General features: G+C 36.7%; 3 protein-coding genes across 3 annotated transcripts; all 3 read left to right on the plus strand.

The window, feature by feature from the left end:
* Positions 1,140 to 2,966, plus strand: LOC107611196. Its single transcript, XM_016313151.1, has one exon. It carries the CDS (start codon positions 1,140 to 1,142, stop codon positions 2,964 to 2,966), a length of 1,827 nt encoding a protein of 608 aa, XP_016168637.1.
* Positions 3,296 to 3,793, plus strand: LOC107611195. Its single transcript, XM_016313150.1, has one exon. It carries the CDS (start codon positions 3,296 to 3,298, stop codon positions 3,791 to 3,793), a length of 498 nt encoding a protein of 165 aa, XP_016168636.1.
* On the plus strand, positions 7,976 to 13,291 carry LOC107614548. Its single transcript, XM_021109590.1, has 5 exons — positions 7,976 to 8,073; positions 10,987 to 11,191; positions 11,931 to 12,083; positions 12,171 to 12,398; positions 12,834 to 13,291. Exons 3-5 carry the CDS (start codon positions 11,994 to 11,996, stop codon positions 13,227 to 13,229), a joined length of 714 nt encoding a protein of 237 aa, XP_020965249.1. The 5' UTR covers positions 7,976 to 8,073; positions 10,987 to 11,191; positions 11,931 to 11,993; the 3' UTR covers positions 13,230 to 13,291.

An 18,139-nucleotide genomic window follows, 5' to 3' on the forward strand; every position in this document is an offset into this window, starting at 1 on the left:
AATTTTTAAGAACTTAAAAAAATTATAATTTCTAAATTCACAAACATTAAAATCTTTACAATTCTAAATATGTAATAAACATAATCATCAACTAACCAAATTTTTTGAAACAAAATAATAAAACTAACATTGTAAAAAATAAAACAAATATTGTTCAAAATATATAATTAAACCTCTTCAGGTCTCTAATAAATCAAACATAGAATATAATCTAAATTATAACTTAAAATACCTTAAATTACAAAAAAAATGGTGGCCCCTGGGGAAGCCGTCCCGTCTTGTCGAAATCCGCCGAAGTCCGCGAATTAGGTGATGTGGGTTAGGTGGACTTTTTAATTATGGCGGTTTCAAATTTTTAGTTTGGCCCTTCTTTTTTGGCGAGTTACACGGTCGGCTCGTCGAATTTTGCCCTATTTGTCACCTCTACATGCAAGTGAATGACTAAGTTTGTACAATTAATAAGAGGTATAAAAAGAATACGCAGAAAGTTGAATAATGATATGTTTGTCATATACATATATTGAGCTTAGAAAGATAAACACTGATGTAACTAATAATCTTAGATCATGTATTAAGTAAAGGGTTTTTTATTTAAATAAATTATTTGCCCTCCTATTTTACCTGAATCCCCTAAATAATTTTTTTGAACGTGAATCCCCTAAACCATATAATATATAAATCGTCCTAGGCTCGTGTGTTTTAATCAATATATAAATCATTGTACTCCGGGACGATTTATGCATGAATTGCAAAGGTGAATAAGGCATAAATCGTCCCACCCTACTGTGTATTAAAAGTAACACATAAATCGTCTTAGGCTAGTTTGATTTATGCGTTTTACCCTAAAACCCCATACCCTGGCATGATTTACGTGCTTCTCCATAACCCTCAACCCCCTAGCACGATTTACGTGCAAATCCCAAACCCACAAGCCCCTAGGACGATTTATGTGGAAAACTTTATCCCTCAATACCCTAGGACGAGTTATGTGTTACTATGATAAGACACGTTAGTATGGGACGATTTACATGTAAAAACACAATACCAGACACCATGAAACGATTTATGTGCTGGAAGAGCCTATAAATACAGGAGGAACATCATTGTCGAGCCATATTTCAGCTGAGGGTTGCGGGAAGATGGCTGAGAGTGTGTTCTTGTTAGTTCATCATCGGGGAAAGATCGATGAAAACACAAGTGAGGGTGTAAGGTTCAGTAGCAAGAAACAGATTGGAGTGTTCATAAATCCATCAACGAGTTTAGATGATTTACGAAATAGCATACTACAAAAGTTAGGTAAGTGCGGTAAGAAGCTTGTGAAGCAAATGTTCTTCAGGATCCCTATCTCACTCAGGCAAGGTTATGTGAAGTTTGGAAAATATGAGATGCTAGGCGATGACGACATTCGCGTTATATTTCACAGTCAATCAAGATTTTCAGATTTGGGAGCTATGGAGTTGTTCGCGAAAATGGCTGATGTGGAGGGTAGCTCCGGTGGATCTGCTCCAAATCCGCCCACAGTCGGGGTAGATGGTGCTTCAAGTGCCATTCCTATTCGTCACGACGTCACCGCCCACGTTTCATCTCCGTCATTTGCAGCCGATCTGGCAGTTCATGCCGAAGATGGGGATTGCTTGGGTGATGTACGAACCTTCGGGGAGCTTGCAGCGGAAATCAGAGAGGGACCGGTATTGGATGGTGCAACTACGTTCATGGAGGTCAGAGATAGGGATCCAGTTACTGAGGCCATTGGTGATGATGATTCAGATTCGGAACCACCCGTTAGCGGTGATGAATCTGACGATGAGGATGACACAAGACCAGTTGCGAGATCGCAAGGCCAAACAAGTTCTCAGACACAACAGTACCATCCACACTTCTCTACATTGGATCTTGAGGCAATGAATCAACCAGCATTTCCAGGTCAACAAATGTCAAGTATTCACAGAGACGAGCACGGTATGCATGCGGCAGAGGAGTTTGAGGTCGGGCAGCGGTTCCAGAGCAAGGAGGAGGCAGTGTTGATGGTGAAGAATTATAATATCCGCCGTGGTGTTCAGTATAAGGTGTTTAAGTCGGACCAGTTGAAGTATCACGGGAAGTGCGTCCAGTTTGGGAATGGGTGTAATTGGCTGATACGCGTGACTATGCGGCAGCGGAAAGGATACTGGGAAGTCCGGAAGTACAATGGGCCTCACACATGTCTTGCAACCGAGCTGTCCACCAACCACAGGCAGCTTGATTATCATGTGATCTGTGCATCAATTCTATCGCTGGTTAGGGCGGATGCGGCAATCTCGGTGAAAGTACTGCAGAATGTGGTGTCAACGACATATGGATTCAAGCCCAGCTACCAGAAGGTGTGGATGGCTAAGCAGAAGGCGATTGCACAGATTTATGGTGATTGGGAGGAATCTTACAACATAATTCCGAGGTGGATAATCGGGGTTCAGATGTACATGCTGGGCAGTATTGCAGTATTGCGCACTTCACCTGTAAGGTCTGGTAATACGGTTGATGAGTCGAGGGTGTTTTTTCATCGATTGTTTTGGACGTTTTCGCCATACATTGAGGCATTCAAGTATTGTAAGCCACTGATATCCATTGACGGTACCCATCTGTATGGCAAGTACGGCGAAACGTTACTCATGGCGATTGCACAAGATGGAAACTCGAACATACTCCCAGTGGCATTTGGACTTGTCGAAGGTGAGAACACTGAGTCATGGAAGTTCTTCCTTACTCACCTTCGCCAACATGTGACCCCGCAACCCGGCATTCTAGTTATATCTGACCGCCACAATGCAATCAAGGCCACGTTAGTTGCAGAAGACGGTGGGTGGCTCCCACCGGCAGCCTATCGTGCATATTGTGCTAGGCACATAGCTGCTAATTTTGCGCTTAACTTTAAATCCAAGGATGCACGGAAGATTCTGGTGAACGCAGCCTACGCAAAGTCTGAATAGGAGCATCAATATTGCATGGAGATATTGAGGTCCGAAGACCCGGCTATGGTTGAGTGGTGTAACTGGATTGGGTTAGGGTTATGGACCCAATATCGGGATGGTGGGCGCCAGTACGGTCACATGACAACCAACATATCTGAGTGTATCAATGCCGTCTTGAAGGGTAGATGGAACTTACCGGTGGGGTCACTTGTGAAGTCAACATATGGGCGATTGGCTGAGCTCTTTGTTAGAAAAGGAAAGGAAGCGGAGATGCAACTCGGGGCAAGGCAGGAATTTCGCAGATGCTTATGAGGGCGATTGAGAAGAACCAACAGGCCTCCAGAAACATGCGGGTTGAGCTATACGATAGAAGGAACACAGAGTTTGTTGTGGACGAGATTGCTCCGACGGGAGGGAGAATCGCTCTGACTGCATGTAGGGTATCGCTTTCGGCCAGGACATGTGACTATGGCTATTTTCAGGCCCTCCATTACCCATGTCGTCATGTGCTTGCAGCTTGTTCGTATTTCAGACTAGATTGGAGGATTTACGTGGATGACGTGTATCGCTTGACAACCATCTTCAATGTTTATAAGATAGGTTTCTCCCCTCCGATGGCAGACGACTTGCTTCCCTTGTACGAGGGTCCTCAAGTTATCCCAGACCCCGGCATGATGCGAGCGACCGTGGGTCGTCCTAGGACTACACGGATAAGAAACAGTATGGATGAGCCCAAACCGGACAGGACGAAGAGATGTGGTATGTGTAGGGTTCCAGGTCATACTAGAAGACAGTGTCCCCTTCGCGCATGTGCATCCGGTCCTCATGAAGGGACTAATGCATAGAGCCTCGAGTAGCGTTATAGTTTATGTTATTTTATTTGCCTTAGCATAGTTAGATTGTTGCTTGATGTCGTCCCTTACACTTTGCATTTAATGGTGTTCTTTGTCGTTCACTTCATTTGTTGTTAAAGACCTCGTGTTAGTCGGTTTAAGTTTCACTTTTCATTTACTTTCAAAATAGTCCTTTAATCTTACCATAGTACTAGATAATAACATAACAATAACGAAATTGTAACAGTGCTTAATAACAACATAACAATATCGAAACGACAAGAGTACTAAATAACACAACATCAACAATAGTAAAAAGTACTAGCTGAATACCATAACAATAACATAAGAATACCCCACTATCTAACACATATGTGACCCGGTGCCACACTTGGCTGGCCTGATGATGCGCTTCCTCCTCTGCGTGACCGGTACATATGTCTCCGGTGGCTGCACCTCCATCCCAGCAGCACGATCGGGCTCGTCAGGCAACTGTGTGTGCGTCTATCCCTGCACGGCAGATGCCGGAGTACCACCCATGGCAAACGGACCTCCCTGATAAGTAGTCGGTGATTCATTCGAATTGACATTAAGATCCACTGCCCTTCCCTCAAACTGAGGCCTATAATCACCATCTGTGCTGGCAAACTCCCGTATCTCAGCAAAAAAATCACTCCCCGCACCTCTCCATCCAACCTGATGACTCTGGCTCCCTCCATGGTCTTCATCGCCACCCTGTGTCTCATCCAACTCCAAGGCATCGTCGCCCCCCTGGCGCATTGGTTGGCTATATCGCATTCCAACCCGCTCACACGTAGCCCTCCTACGGTTGTCCGGGAAGTTTGGTCCCTGCTGTCTAGCGGGCACATCGATATTACCTTGAACTGGAGCATCTGCAGGGATCCCGACCTGGCGAGGGTCAACTAAATCCCGGTCATGCAACAGAAATCTATGGGCTACCCTGTACCACCAATCAAGATACTCCACCGAGGGTCCTGGATCTGGTACCAACTGAAACGTCAACATGCTCTGATGCCTCTGATCCCAACACTCATGCCATGTGGCAAAGACCTCAAGAAACCAGCGGGTAGGTCCCCGACCATCCTTCGATAATAGAAAATCAATTTTGATGGCTGGTTCAGGTACGTGCTGAACTCCTCCAAGCTGGGAAAGGACTCGGTCAACCTGGTGCCACTCGATGGAGGAAAAGTAAATCAATGCAGTTGTCGACTTCCATAAATGCGTGTGCTCAGGTCTAAGGATATCAGGGTGGACAACTTGAATAACCTCCAGTGCCGAGTATGGCATCCAAATAAACTGCAACATGTAGGATCGTTATGTCAGAAGACAGTACGTGATGCATACACTTAACCATATAAAACGTGAAACTATAACAAATTTTATGGGAGATTATACTTACATCATCCACTCTCACCCTGTTCAATCTGTGTCGGGTAGCAATGACCCGAGGACCCTTCTCATCTGATGACGGCATGTATCTACCCCACCTGCAAGATTCAGTGTCGGCACCATTAGACATACTTTAAAAGTGATTCAGGCATTAATAATATACGTTATGTTTGGAGTTAAAGTATATCAAACTAAATAATAAGCATTATACTCACCTTGATGCAAGCGGCCAGAGAATAACATCAAACCCTCTTGGCCTGAATGTGGGAAACCTCCAGAATATCTAGGACTGCAGCAATGCTAGTGGCCCAGCTAAGTTTTTTACATTCCGATTAGCTACTCTGCAGAGACACCTATATAACCAAGATAATGCGGCCGAACCCCAGCTATACTTTTCGAGTCCGTCGAGATCCGCAACATACGGGAGCCAGCGTAAGTGAACTCTGGCCCCAGACTTGTCGCCAAAAAGCATCGTGGACAACAACATCATGATGTAACCACGAGCATAGACCTGTACCGTGGCCTCTGTAGCATCATTTGGCATGACTCTGAACCTGTTTTGGAACCAGCCATATGATACGGTGAACTCATCAATATAGTCCTCAGGAGGAAGTTCACCGAACAACTCTTCAAACCACTGCCACGCAGGCTTACCCCCTTCCATCAACTGCTCAAAGTCATTGAGACAACCACTAACTGGAAATCCATCAATAGGGAGGCCGAATTGATATGCCACATCCTGTAAAGTGACAGTGCACTCCCCAAATGGCATATGGAAAGTGTGAGTCTTTGGACGCCATCGCTCAACAAAGGCACTAATCAGTGGCTCATCCAGCTTAAACCAATAATCATTCAGCCTAGCAACATGCAGCAATCCGGCGCTATCTAGGTAAGGCATAATACGGTCATGCAATATCATCTTTTGTTGCCTACGGATAGTCCGTACACACCGGGTTGGCTGATAACAGAATAACAAGCACAGTCACAACTCAACATCGCACAACAACCAAAAACATGTATCAGAAATCAACCAAACCCCTAAACCAAACATGACCCTAACCTATCCTAAACATGTTAACCTTAACATTTCACTAATTTCTAACACAACAAGCATTTTTTTTCAAAAGAATCACATTCTTGTAACTAAACACATCAACTACATTGACTATATCAGTTGTAAACCAAATTAACTACTAACCTCTTCGTCAATAAAACCTGCCACGTGCGCGATGCCGTTCAATCGGTACATGTCGTTCCTCGCCATCTTCGACCGCCCCCCAAAGCCACCAAATCAGCCTCCAACCGCTGCCAACCCAACCTTCAGAAGCCACCCTCCGCCGCCGTCAACGCCGTCCACCGGAGGCCACCTTTTCCGAACCTTAACCAACCCTCCACCGCCGCCGACCACACCCTTCCTTGAATTTTTTCCCGTAGCTCTCCTCCCCTCCACTACCCTCCTCGCCGCTAATGGAGTCTCTCACGAATGAGACTTTACTCGTGGAAGGTAAGTAGGGTTTGGGTCTTTACACATGAATCGTTCTAGGCTGCTGAGGGGTATATATGCACGTAAATCGTGCTGGGTAGGTGGGGGTTAGGTTTCCACATAAATCATCCTAGGGGCTTGTGGGTTTGGGATTTGCACATAAATCGTGCTAGGGGGTTGAGGGTTATGGAGAAGCACGTAAATTGTGCCAGGGTATAGGATTTTAGGGTAAAATGCATAAATCAAACTAGCCTATGATGATTTATGTGTTACTTTTAATACACAGTAGGGTGGGACGATTTATGCCTTATTCACCTATGCAATTCATGCATAAATCGTCTCAGAGTACAATGGTTTATATATTGATTAAAACACACGAGCCTAGGACGATTTATATATTATATGGTTTAGGAGATTCACGTTCAAAAAAACCATTTAGGGGATTCAGGTAAAATAGGAGGGCAAATAATTTATTTAAATAAAAAACCCTTAAGTAAACATGCTTAATTAATATGAATACATGACAAGAATAAGAAGATTTGTTCTTGAATCAAAAGTGCACATGTTCCATGTCAGAATTTGATTGTTATGTTGCAATAAATTGAAAAACGCCGAATGAGTTTGTAAATTAATAATGTGGGTAACTAGGTACAATGATAAGGATAAAGTATGGTCAAAATTAAAAAACAAAAGCTTGACATGAATAAGTAATAAATAGTTAAAGAAAGAATTTAAAGGGATTGAGAATATGATTCTTACAAATCCTATGGGTGTGTGTGGTTGAAGGGAATACAAGTGTATTCCCAGGAATGTTGAGATGAGAATATCTTATTCCCATGTTTGGTTCAAGAGTTAAAAAATTATTCCTGGGTATATTTTATTCCCTGGAATCAAAATCCCACCCATTTCATTCCCATATCCTCCCTAGGTATCTCTAATTCCAATGGGAATGGAATGTTAATAATAAAGTAAAAAGACCAAAAACACCCTTGTTAATTTCACTCCAACCCTTCTCTTCAGATTTTTTTCAATTCATTTCAAACAAAACGAAACCCTAGCAGAGACCCCTCCTCCATGAAAACCAATCCCTAGCGGGGCTTTTCTTCAAATTCACGGAGGTTCCACCGGCGTCGGCGCCGCCTCGCCGCCGATTTCGATTTGCACGACCACTGCGCTCCTTATTCTAGAAGAAAATCGTTCGCGTTCGTGTCATCATCACAGCTCACAGTTCCTATTCGTGTTTCCTGTCCGTGTTCATCATCTCGAGTGGTGCTTTCTGTTCGTGTCGTCTCCTTCGCTTCTCTCCCTCCTCGCGGCTCAGCAATAGCCATCAAAGAAAGTTTAATTTGTCTTCTGCAACCTTGTTCATCTTTTTCAAGCACAAAATCTTCTTCTTCAGGTAAGGATCTTTTATTTGTTATTTATTTATTTTTCCTGAACTATGTTTGTGATACTGAATAAAATATATGGTTCTTTGAAATGCAATGTCATTAAGGAAGCATAACAAGAGGTTCTTTGATGATTACTACAACACTCAAAGCCCTTTGAAAAATGAAAGCAATTCTTTTTTGAAATTGGAAAAGGCTTTTTTTAACCTTTTGATCAATGTATATATAAGACAAAGACTATGGTGGATTGAATCAAAGGTTGAATGCTGAGGTTATAAAATAGAGTTGTGTTTATTTTTTTCTCTATTGATTCTATTTTCAGTCATATGCTGTAATTTAGAATTGTTATTATTTTTTGGTCTGCATTATGAAATTTTGGGTTTGATTCTTGTGGCATAAGGATTCATAAAGACTGTGGAGTAAACACGCTAGTCCCTTTGCTTTGTATTCTCATAGCTTGTTCATAGAATAGAGTAGGATGTGGAGGAGCATGAATTGCTCCAGAGAAAGACTGAAAAAGTAGTAGTTACAAGCTAACATGTTAGAAACAAATAATAATTATATAACCTCTTATCAAGGACTAGTAATCATTCAAGTGTAACTGTGAGAGTAAATAATAATAATAATAATAATAATAATAATAATAATAATACCATCCAAAGAAAGGATTGTGTCTTGGCCCCTCCCAATTTCGTAATCTTAATTAATTATAACATTACATAAGTGTGATCATGACCTTGTACCCTGTAGCTTTCTCCTTTCATATCCAACAATTCTTATTTTCGGTTTGGTTTTATTTTCAACTCCTCACTAGTTACTAGGTTTGTTCCTTTAGAATTTTCAATAAAGGCATATACATAGATAGATAGATAGATAGATAGATAGATAGATAGATAGATAGATAGAAGGGTGAAAGTGAAAGCAGGTAGAGAGGCTAATTAACAAGATAGATATATGGCTGATGCATTTGATGAGGAGTGTGATTATCTATTCAAAGCTGTTCTGATTGGGGACTCAGGGGTTGGGAAATCAAATCTGCTATCAAGGTTTTTGAGTCTGTATTATAAAATTTTGGGTTTGATTCTTGTGGCATAAGGATTCATAAGGACTGTGGAGTAAACACGCTAGTCCCTTTACTTTGTATTCTCATAGCTTGTTCATAGAACAGAGCAGGATGTGGAGGAGCTTTCTTTGCTTTAAATCCTTGTGTTAAATTTTTATGCTGTTTGACTAATATTGTGATTCATCCTTCATCTATTTAGAAGAGAAAAAGAGAAAGCAGGAACAAATAAAAGAAGGGCAGGGGTAGAAACTTTATCTTTATACAACTAGCTCTAGTCCACTTCCAATTAAACTCATTTATATATCACCAACACACACCCATAGGCCAGAATGAATAAGCTACTAGAAGTGATTGAGTAACTTTGGGAGTAAAAAAGTTTGATTTGAATTGAGGAAGTAAAATGACTATGCAACAATGCAGCAACAACAAGTGAAGTACGTATGATAATGAACCAAAAAAAGCAAATAAGCATGCATTCTTTCAGTTCTGACCTCTTTGATTATAGTATCCTTAATTCTCTTGTTACACATTTCATATAAAATACCAGTGATAAATTGTTGATAGATAAAACATAGTTATGAATTTAATTGAAACTTAATATATGCTCTGTGCCTGTTGTTTGGCTGCATTATCTAAGGAATATTTTGTATGACTACATTATCTAAGGTCTGTGCCTGTTGTTAGGATGCTTTAAAATTTACTTCAATTTCTTTATCAAGTTGAAAAGATCTAATGCTGGGGAAGCTAGACTAGATCCTCCTTGTTCTAGCTTTCCAAATGATTAATAGTTGAATTAGTTCGATAATTGGTTAAATACATGTATATGAAGAATCAGTGCACAATGCCTCTATGCAAATATATCATGAATGAATGTGATTTTTACATTCTTTTTCCACCTTGTAATCTTTTTGTCTGGGTTATGTGTATAATAAGAGGCCTATCATTTTCCACCTTATATGGCACCTGCTACAGGTTCTGTCTGAAAGGTTTTTCAAGGCACATGTTTCAAAATTGGATAATAAAATGTGTGTTTAACTTCAATGAAATTTAATGAAAAGATCGATTTATGATAAAGCCAAAATCTTAGCACCCATCTCATTGGACACTAGTTCACAAAATGATCCTAACCAATCATCTGACTCAATTCCTCTTTTTATTGTTATTGTTATTATTTTTTTGTTCTGTTTTTATTTACATTGTGTTTCATGTCATAGATAGCTTGGTTCTCTCATTTATTTGCATAGCACTTGCTGCTATAGAATTCTTTCTGATGGAATACTTATAATTTAATCCTACAAGAAGGTACAGAATTGGATGTTGAAACTAATTGGGTTATGAGTATGATAAGAGGCCTAAAGAAATGATAGGGTTATGGGTTATCAGTACTTTTGTGCTGTTATGCTGCGGGTTGGCATTGGAATTTGTTAATATCTCACTTTTTTGGTTATGGTTTGCTCTCTTGTGAATGTAGATGGAGTGTACTCCCTTTTTGATGCATTCAATGGAATTTTCTTTTCCTAGATTAAGGCTGTGTATGATTGCATTATCTAAGGAATTTTTTGGATGCTGCAGTAGTGCTTACTAGTTTCTAAAATTTTCCATGGATTGTTAATTGTTTTTTGGACTTGAAAAAAGAAAAGTACAAAAAAAAAAACCTGTTTTATTTCCTTGTTAACCTTTTATGTAATGGGTGTGTTTCTTTTGGGGCTTATGCAATGGCCTTTTATATTACTATGTTCTGATTGCAAATGGGATTGCAGTGATTCTGTGATTGACCTTTAATTATTGTTCTTTTCATACTTGTGTGATTCCTTGCTTCAAGATGATGAAAAATTGTCTTGTGTTATTTTCTGCTTATTAGTCTATAGAAAATGGAAGAGAATACTCGACCTAATTTAAAGCAAACTAAGCGTCAATGGACGCCACACGAAGATGCAAAATTAGTTGAGTGTTTGGTGGAGCTTGCAACTACTTCTTGGAAGTGTGACAATGGCACGTTTAAATCCGGTTATGGAAAACATTTGGAAAAAATGCTGCATGAAAAAATCCCTGGATGTGATCTTAAGGTACAATTTTTTTACATAATACTTGTTTTCTTTGTTTACAATTTTATATTTGTGTTATAATTGTATAGCTTACAAAATATTTATGCTTCTATATTGGGATGTTTTACTACTGTGCTCTCATTGATCTGTTCTCTGGGTTGGGTTGTAGTCCAGCCCAAAACCGTGACAAAAAAATGGCATTTTCAACTGGAACTATTGAACTAAGTCCTTCAACAGAAAATTTGTTCATAGACAAGGCTTGAATTTAAAACTATTTAATGAAAATTAATTACATTTCATTTGAGCTAATCATGTTGGTGCTTCAGTATTTTATATTTTTTACTTGGAACAGATTAAAATAGATAAAATAAATAAAATAAAAATTCCCTTGTTATTTAATTAAGAGTATATTTCCAGTTCTCTTGTTAATTTTTTTCTTCTTGAAAATCTGAATGGTGAACCAAGCAACCAGGCCAGACTGTATTCTCTATCTCGTTATCAGTAAGTGGTTAGAAGAGTTTGATTAAACTGTCAAAAAAAAAAAAACCAAAGGAAAGAGAAAAGTTTAAGACTTTAAGTCATGGTAGACTATTTTATGATTATTTCAGATACTGTATGCGAAAACTAAATGATTATTACTGCTCCATACATTCACTATATTTAGTTATGCTTGGATGAATTGTGGTGTCATTGTATTAAAATTCAGTTTATTGAATTTAATCTGAGTAGTAATAATTTTAAATTGTTTTGCTATGTTTAGGCTAATCCACACATTGAATCAAGGGTGAAATTGCTAAAAAGATAATATTTTGCAATAGTTGATATGATGGGCACAGCTGGGAGTGGATTTGGTTGGAATGACAAAGATAAAATGATTGTGGTGGAGCGACAAATTTTCAATGAATGGAAGAGTGTAAATTCTAAATAACTTTCTTAATACAAGTTTATTTATCTTAAGTTTTTTAATATTAATTGCTTATTTATTTTCTTTTAATTTCAGTCACATCCTAATGCTAATGGCCTCTATAATAAACCATTTCCACATTTTGAGGAGTTGAGAATAGCATTTGGTAGAGATAGGGCTCAAGGAGGCAATGCGGAAAATGTAACTCAAGCAGTTGCTACAATGGAGGCTGAGCGCGAAGCAACCTTGAGTGATCGGCAAGTGAATGAAAACACCCAAGTAAATTTGGAAGAAACCGAAATGGAATATGAAGCTGATTCTCAAGTACGTAAGCAATTGACTCTAATTCATGTACATAAATTCACTTATTGTTGATCCTACTGCTGTGTATTTTCTTGGATTTTGGAGTGATTCTTCATTAGTTCATTTACTTTAACCTGTGCCTGTGACTAGCCTTAACTATTCCCATCATGTTGAGCAGTTAGATAGAAATACTGATCTTCATTTCTGTGGAGTATAATAACAAAGAAAAAAAGGATATGAATGTAATTATGCAAACAGAATGAGAATCAGGGTAGTTAATATTCTATTAGGTTCTGTTTAGTTAGTTAATGTTGTTAGTCTTGCTGGCCAAGGCAGAGATAATGCTTGTATATACAAGTGTAGAGCATGTATAATCAGTTAGGCTACTTGTTCTTCATTTCTATCAATATTGAATAATCTTCTGATGTTCCTGCTGGTGTTGCTTTCAATTTTTAGGAGCCTCCAACTCCTGGTGTTTCTGTTGCTCCCGGTGCTTCTGCTCCTAGTTCTTCTGCTGCTCCTAGTGCTTCATATATAGAAAGGAATAAAAGAAAAAGAGGGAGCAAAAGTGAGGAAGTGATTGACATAGTAGTAGAATCAATGAGAGATATGAAAGGTGCTTATCAAGAACACACAGCCGTTTTAGTTGATATGGTTTCTTGTTTTAAGCATGAGAAAGAAGGAGCTGAGCGCAGAATGAAGCTAATGGCACTGTTGAGAGATGTTCCTGGTTTGAGCAGTGATGATAGAATGAAGGCTGGCCTTAGCATTCTAAGGGACAATAGTCTGATCGACATGGTATTCCAACTTCAACCGGGGGAACTTTTGCCATTTTTGAAGAAATTGCTTTAAATATTGCTATTTTTGAATTTTTATTGAATATTATAGTGACTTGATAGGAAGACATTTGTGCCAATTGTTGCTGTTGTTTTGTGAGGAATATAAGCAGCTAAAACCCTAGTTCCTGGTGCCATTATATCAGGTTTTAAGATCCATGGAAAACTAGGTAAGGTTCCTCTTGAACTATAATGTGCAGCAACTGGTGATGGCTTGATTCCAAAAAATGTTTGTTGAAAATTGATGGTGGCTTTTGGATTCTTGTTGCTCTTGGCTTTTCGATTAGTTTTAACTAAACATATTTGTTATTAGGGGGTATTTTAGTAAATTTAAAAAAATTAAAATCAATAATAATTTTAACTAAACATATTTGTTATTAGGGGTATTTTAATAAATTTAAAAAAATTTAGAATTAATAATAATTTTAACTAAGATATTTGTTATTAGGAGTATTTTAGTAAATTTAAAAAATATTTAATTTTTAGTCATTAATATTTTAATTTGAATGATTAAGGGTAATTTTGACATATTACATAATATGACCAAGATATTTAAACTCAACCAAACAAAAATTTAGTCATTCCTAGGATTATTACATAATATTCCAATGTATTAAATTTTACAACCAAATATGGGAATCATATATTCCAAGTAATCACATTCCTAGGAATATAATGCCTAGGAATAAGATTACTTGGTAATAAAATTTAATCTTTGAACCACACACATCCTAAGACTTAATCACAATCAGAGTTGAGAAAGGTTTGAAAAATGCTAACAATACAAATATTTTTTATTTTTAATACCCAATAATAAATATATAAATTAAAACTAATATTGTTTCGTATAAAGTCATAAGATGTATAGCATACTCAAAATATATCAAATTCGTATTAACTGTCATTCTTTATCAGTTACGTTATGACAAATTTGGTTATTAAAAAATATTAAAATTAACTTAAATATACACAATATTATTTCATTTTTTCATTTTTATTTTATCATAAAAAATCATACATATTATAGAGAATCTCATCTTTTTACCAACGGTTCTTCCATTCAATAGTTTCTATAAAGAAAAAAAGGCATAATAATGTTGTGTTTGACAGAAAATATAGAATTTTGAAAGGTTGAAGCATAGGTTTAGTTCTTAACATATTTGAAGATGAAGTGTAGAGCAGACAAAAAGATAGCTAATAAAAGAATAAATGATTAAAGCTTCCTCAATACTAAGAGTCATAGTGTATGATAGGTGTTCTATAATTTTTTTTGAATTTGATTGTTTCTTTATTATTATTATATGTTGTTTTGTTTAATTTATGTTAAAAAGACTTATGATAATCATCTTATCGTGGTAGTGTAAAAGTTGTAGGTATTATATTTACTTTGTATGCTTTTAAATCTCATGTTCTTGATGGATATTTGTGACTGAGTAATTATTAAAAGAAATTAGTTTAATATCTATTTTATATTCTATTTAAATTATAATAGTGAGTAATATATATAAAATAAATAACATATATATAATTTTAAAGTTATTAATCATAGACTATGGATAACTTTTTTTAAAAAAAATCCTTATGGATCAAAATGTAATTTTTTGATATTTTTATTTTTTTCTAAATTTTTTAAAACTTATCAACATTTAAGTTGTCTATACATCACTTCTCAAAATATTATGATTTCATAAGTTATAATATGTGGGATAAATCATCCTTTATAAACCATTTACAAACCAATTTTACGTATATCTCCAAAGTAAAAAAGACTACAAGCATGTCTCAATTTACATATCTATGTAAATCAAATTTATGGAGTTTGAATTATGTGTTTTCGTAGTAAATCGAATCTATAAGATTCAAATTACTTGAATGCTATCTATGCTACTAAATCGAATGAAGGAGATTCGATTTACAATGAACTGAATTGCTACTAAGTGAGTATAAATCGAATTTTATTGCTTCGATTTAGCATGGACCAAATAAATCGAAATTTATAGATTCGATTTAGTAGGAGATGACATAATTCTAATTCTTTAAATTCAATTTACTTTCGAATCACAATGTCAAGTAATTCGAATTTTATAGATTCGATTTATTACTTATTACCCTAATTTGAATTCATTAAATTTGATTTATATAGAAATGTAAATGGAGACAACTAGGTAATATTTTTGGGTTTGGGGGATTCAGGTAATTTTGGAGTGGCTTTGGTTTATCAACATAAATTAACCTAATATATGATATTAGTTATTGTTATATATATGAAAAATGTGACTTATTTATGCATTATTTGGATTAGAAGAATTTGTAGGAAAATAAAATATTGGAAAAGAAAATGGATAAAAAAATCAATTTTTCATTGTTTGAATCAACAAAAAAATTGAATGGGCAACATAAAAGTATATGTGGAGCTCATGTGAAACTTTTCTCTTCAAAGTTGCAAAGAAAACTGATGCAGAAGTATAAATATGGGTAAAAATACAGAGTTAGCATTTGAATTATAATTTATATATAATATATAAAAACATTAATATAATTTTACTCTATTATAATTTTTTCTCTTGTTACTTTTCCTTCCATCCAAGTAAAAAAAAAATTTTTCTTTATTTTTTTATTCATTTTTTCTTCATCAAAACAACACACAAAAATATACTTTTCTTTTCATTTTCTTTCTTCTCATTTTCTTTCTTTCCATTTTCTTTCCTCTTATTTTTCATCTTATATCCAAACAATAGCTTAGTGTTTATCCATTTATCTTCTATTAATATTGTCATAACAAGGATACATGTGACTTTATAAAAATGATATAACCTAAACTTTGATTATCTGAGAATTTATTGAGTGGCTAGAATAGCTCCATGTCACGAACCAATGAATGCTAGCAATAGGGATGATCACAAAAACAGTCAAAACAGGTATTTTCAGGGATTACTTGCGTTTTGGAGATAGATGGGTGCTCGTAAAATCCTCACGATCTGCTATGCGAAAATGGATGGGGACTAGGGGTGACAAACGGGTCGAAACCCGTCGAGTTGACCTGCATATATAACCCTCCAAAAAAGACAGGTTGGGTTAAAAATTTGAGACCGCCAAACTTAAAAGGCCCGCCTACTCCGCACCGCCTAATCCATGGCCTTTGGCGGGCTTCGGCGGGACGGGGACGGGGCAGGGCAGGCTTTCCCATTGGGTCAAGCTTTTATTTTGTGAAGGCCATTTTTTTTACAAATTTCTATAATGTTATTGATTTACAAGAGGATAAAGATGATAATTGAAGATGTTCTAAATTATATTTTGAATTATGTTTTATGTTTGATTGATTATAAACTTGAAGATATTTAATTATATATTTTGGACAATATTTATTTTGCTTTGGACAATGTTGATTTTATTATTTTGTTTCAAAAAATTTGGTTTATAATTATGTTTATTACGGATCTGAACCACAGATCCCGGACCCGGGACTGCACCCGACCCCGGCTACCTGGGTCCGACCCGCACCTCGCTCAAAAGGCCCAAAAATCGGCCCTCCAGAGCTCCTAACCAACTTTCGAATTCACTCGTCCATCTTATCTTAACCAGATAAGATAAGATAAGATACTTATCACCACCTATAAATAGAGGACCCAAGCCCCTCCAGGTATTCATTCATTCCTCACACCTTATACCTCTTAGATCCATTCTGATTTGAGCGTCAGAGTGTCTTTGCAGATACCTCCCCCCATTACTCCAGTCAAGCGACCCGGCTTCAGCCTAGATCCGCAGGTTCCCGATCCACAATTTTTTATGTCTTTAAAAATTATAAATTTATTAAAATAGTTATGAAATTATATATATTGTTTAATATTTAATAATTTATAAAAAAAAGAGAGCCCGCCAACCCGCCAGCCTACTATTAGGCGGAGCGGGGCGGGCCAGCCCACCAGATGACGGGCTTTTGGCGAGACAGGGCGGGCTTTTTCGTTTGCCACCCCTAATGGGACACGGACATAAGTACCCACCCCATGGAACCTATTAAATATATGCAAATATAAAATTATTAATTTATCCTAATTTATATATATATAAATCCATTTCTTGAATTTAGTAACCCTAATTTCTGCCTCCAATTCGAATTCTTCTATTTTCTTTCAGACTCATTCTCAGCCTCGATCCTCTCTCTCTCTCTAACTCACTTTCTCTACCCCTCAAGTCCGTCACTACGTCGCTCAGTATCATCCAAAAAATATTGTGTTATGTTATCATGTTGGAATATATATTTATGTTTCTCCTTTTGAAATGTTATTTCCCATAACGAATATGTTAGAAATTGTGTTGAATTATATTGAATTGATTATTATATTATGTCTTTTTGTGTTAATTTTTTTTCAAAGTTTTCAAAGAATATTCGTAGATATCCAAGGAGATCTGCGTTTTCTAAGGGATAATAAACAGGAGCTTGCAATGACGGAGAAGGAACGAGAGCATTTTTTTTTAAAATAGGAGTGAGGGATGGGAAGGGGGCTTCTCACGCTCCTTTGAGTACTCATTACCATATCTAACTAGCAACGAAGATCCAATCTGAGCCGATTTAAGAGGAGACACGTGGACTTCATCTGTATTGGGCCTTTAAGGTAATGAACCTAAATTGGATTTGGGACCCTAACAATGAATTTTAGTTGATCTTGCTTGCTTTGAGGTTTTACTAGGTCCAAATATATCTTGGATTAATATTTTGAGTCATTGTTATAACAAATACTATACTATTTAATATTATAACACTTAGTATATGTAAAAGTTGGATGTATTTACAAGACATTTTTTAATTCAAATTAAAAAAATTAATTATCTCTATTTTAGTTTTAAATATTATTTTTAATGTAACAAAAAAGTGAAAATAACAATAATCACTTACATAATTAAAATTTAAATGATTGAAATTATTAA

The sequence above is a fragment of the Arachis ipaensis genome, chromosome B08, assembly GCF_000816755.2.
Source record: "Arachis ipaensis cultivar K30076 chromosome B08, Araip1.1, whole genome shotgun sequence".
Taxonomy (NCBI): Eukaryota; Viridiplantae; Streptophyta; class Magnoliopsida; order Fabales; family Fabaceae; genus Arachis; species Arachis ipaensis.

What these genes read in the sequence shown, in the direction of transcription:
- LOC107611196 (XM_016313151.1), top strand. Translation starts at nt 1,140, where the DNA reads ATGGCTGAGAGTGTGTTCTTGTTAGTTCATCATCGGGGAAAGATCGAT.
- LOC107611195 (XM_016313150.1), top strand. Translation starts at nt 3,296, where the DNA reads ATGCGGGTTGAGCTATACGATAGAAGGAACACAGAGTTTGTTGTGGAC.
- LOC107614548 (XM_021109590.1), top strand. Translation starts at nt 11,994, where the DNA reads ATGATGGGCACAGCTGGGAGTGGATTTGGTTGGAATGACAAAGATAAA. An exon ending in TTTTCAATGAATGGAAGAGT is followed by an intron (nt 12,084 to 12,170) that starts GTAAATTCTAAA and finishes TTTTAATTTCAG; the next exon opens with TCACATCCTAATGCTAATGG. An exon ending in AATATGAAGCTGATTCTCAA is followed by an intron (nt 12,399 to 12,833) that starts GTACGTAAGCAA and finishes TTCAATTTTTAG; the next exon opens with GAGCCTCCAACTCCTGGTGT.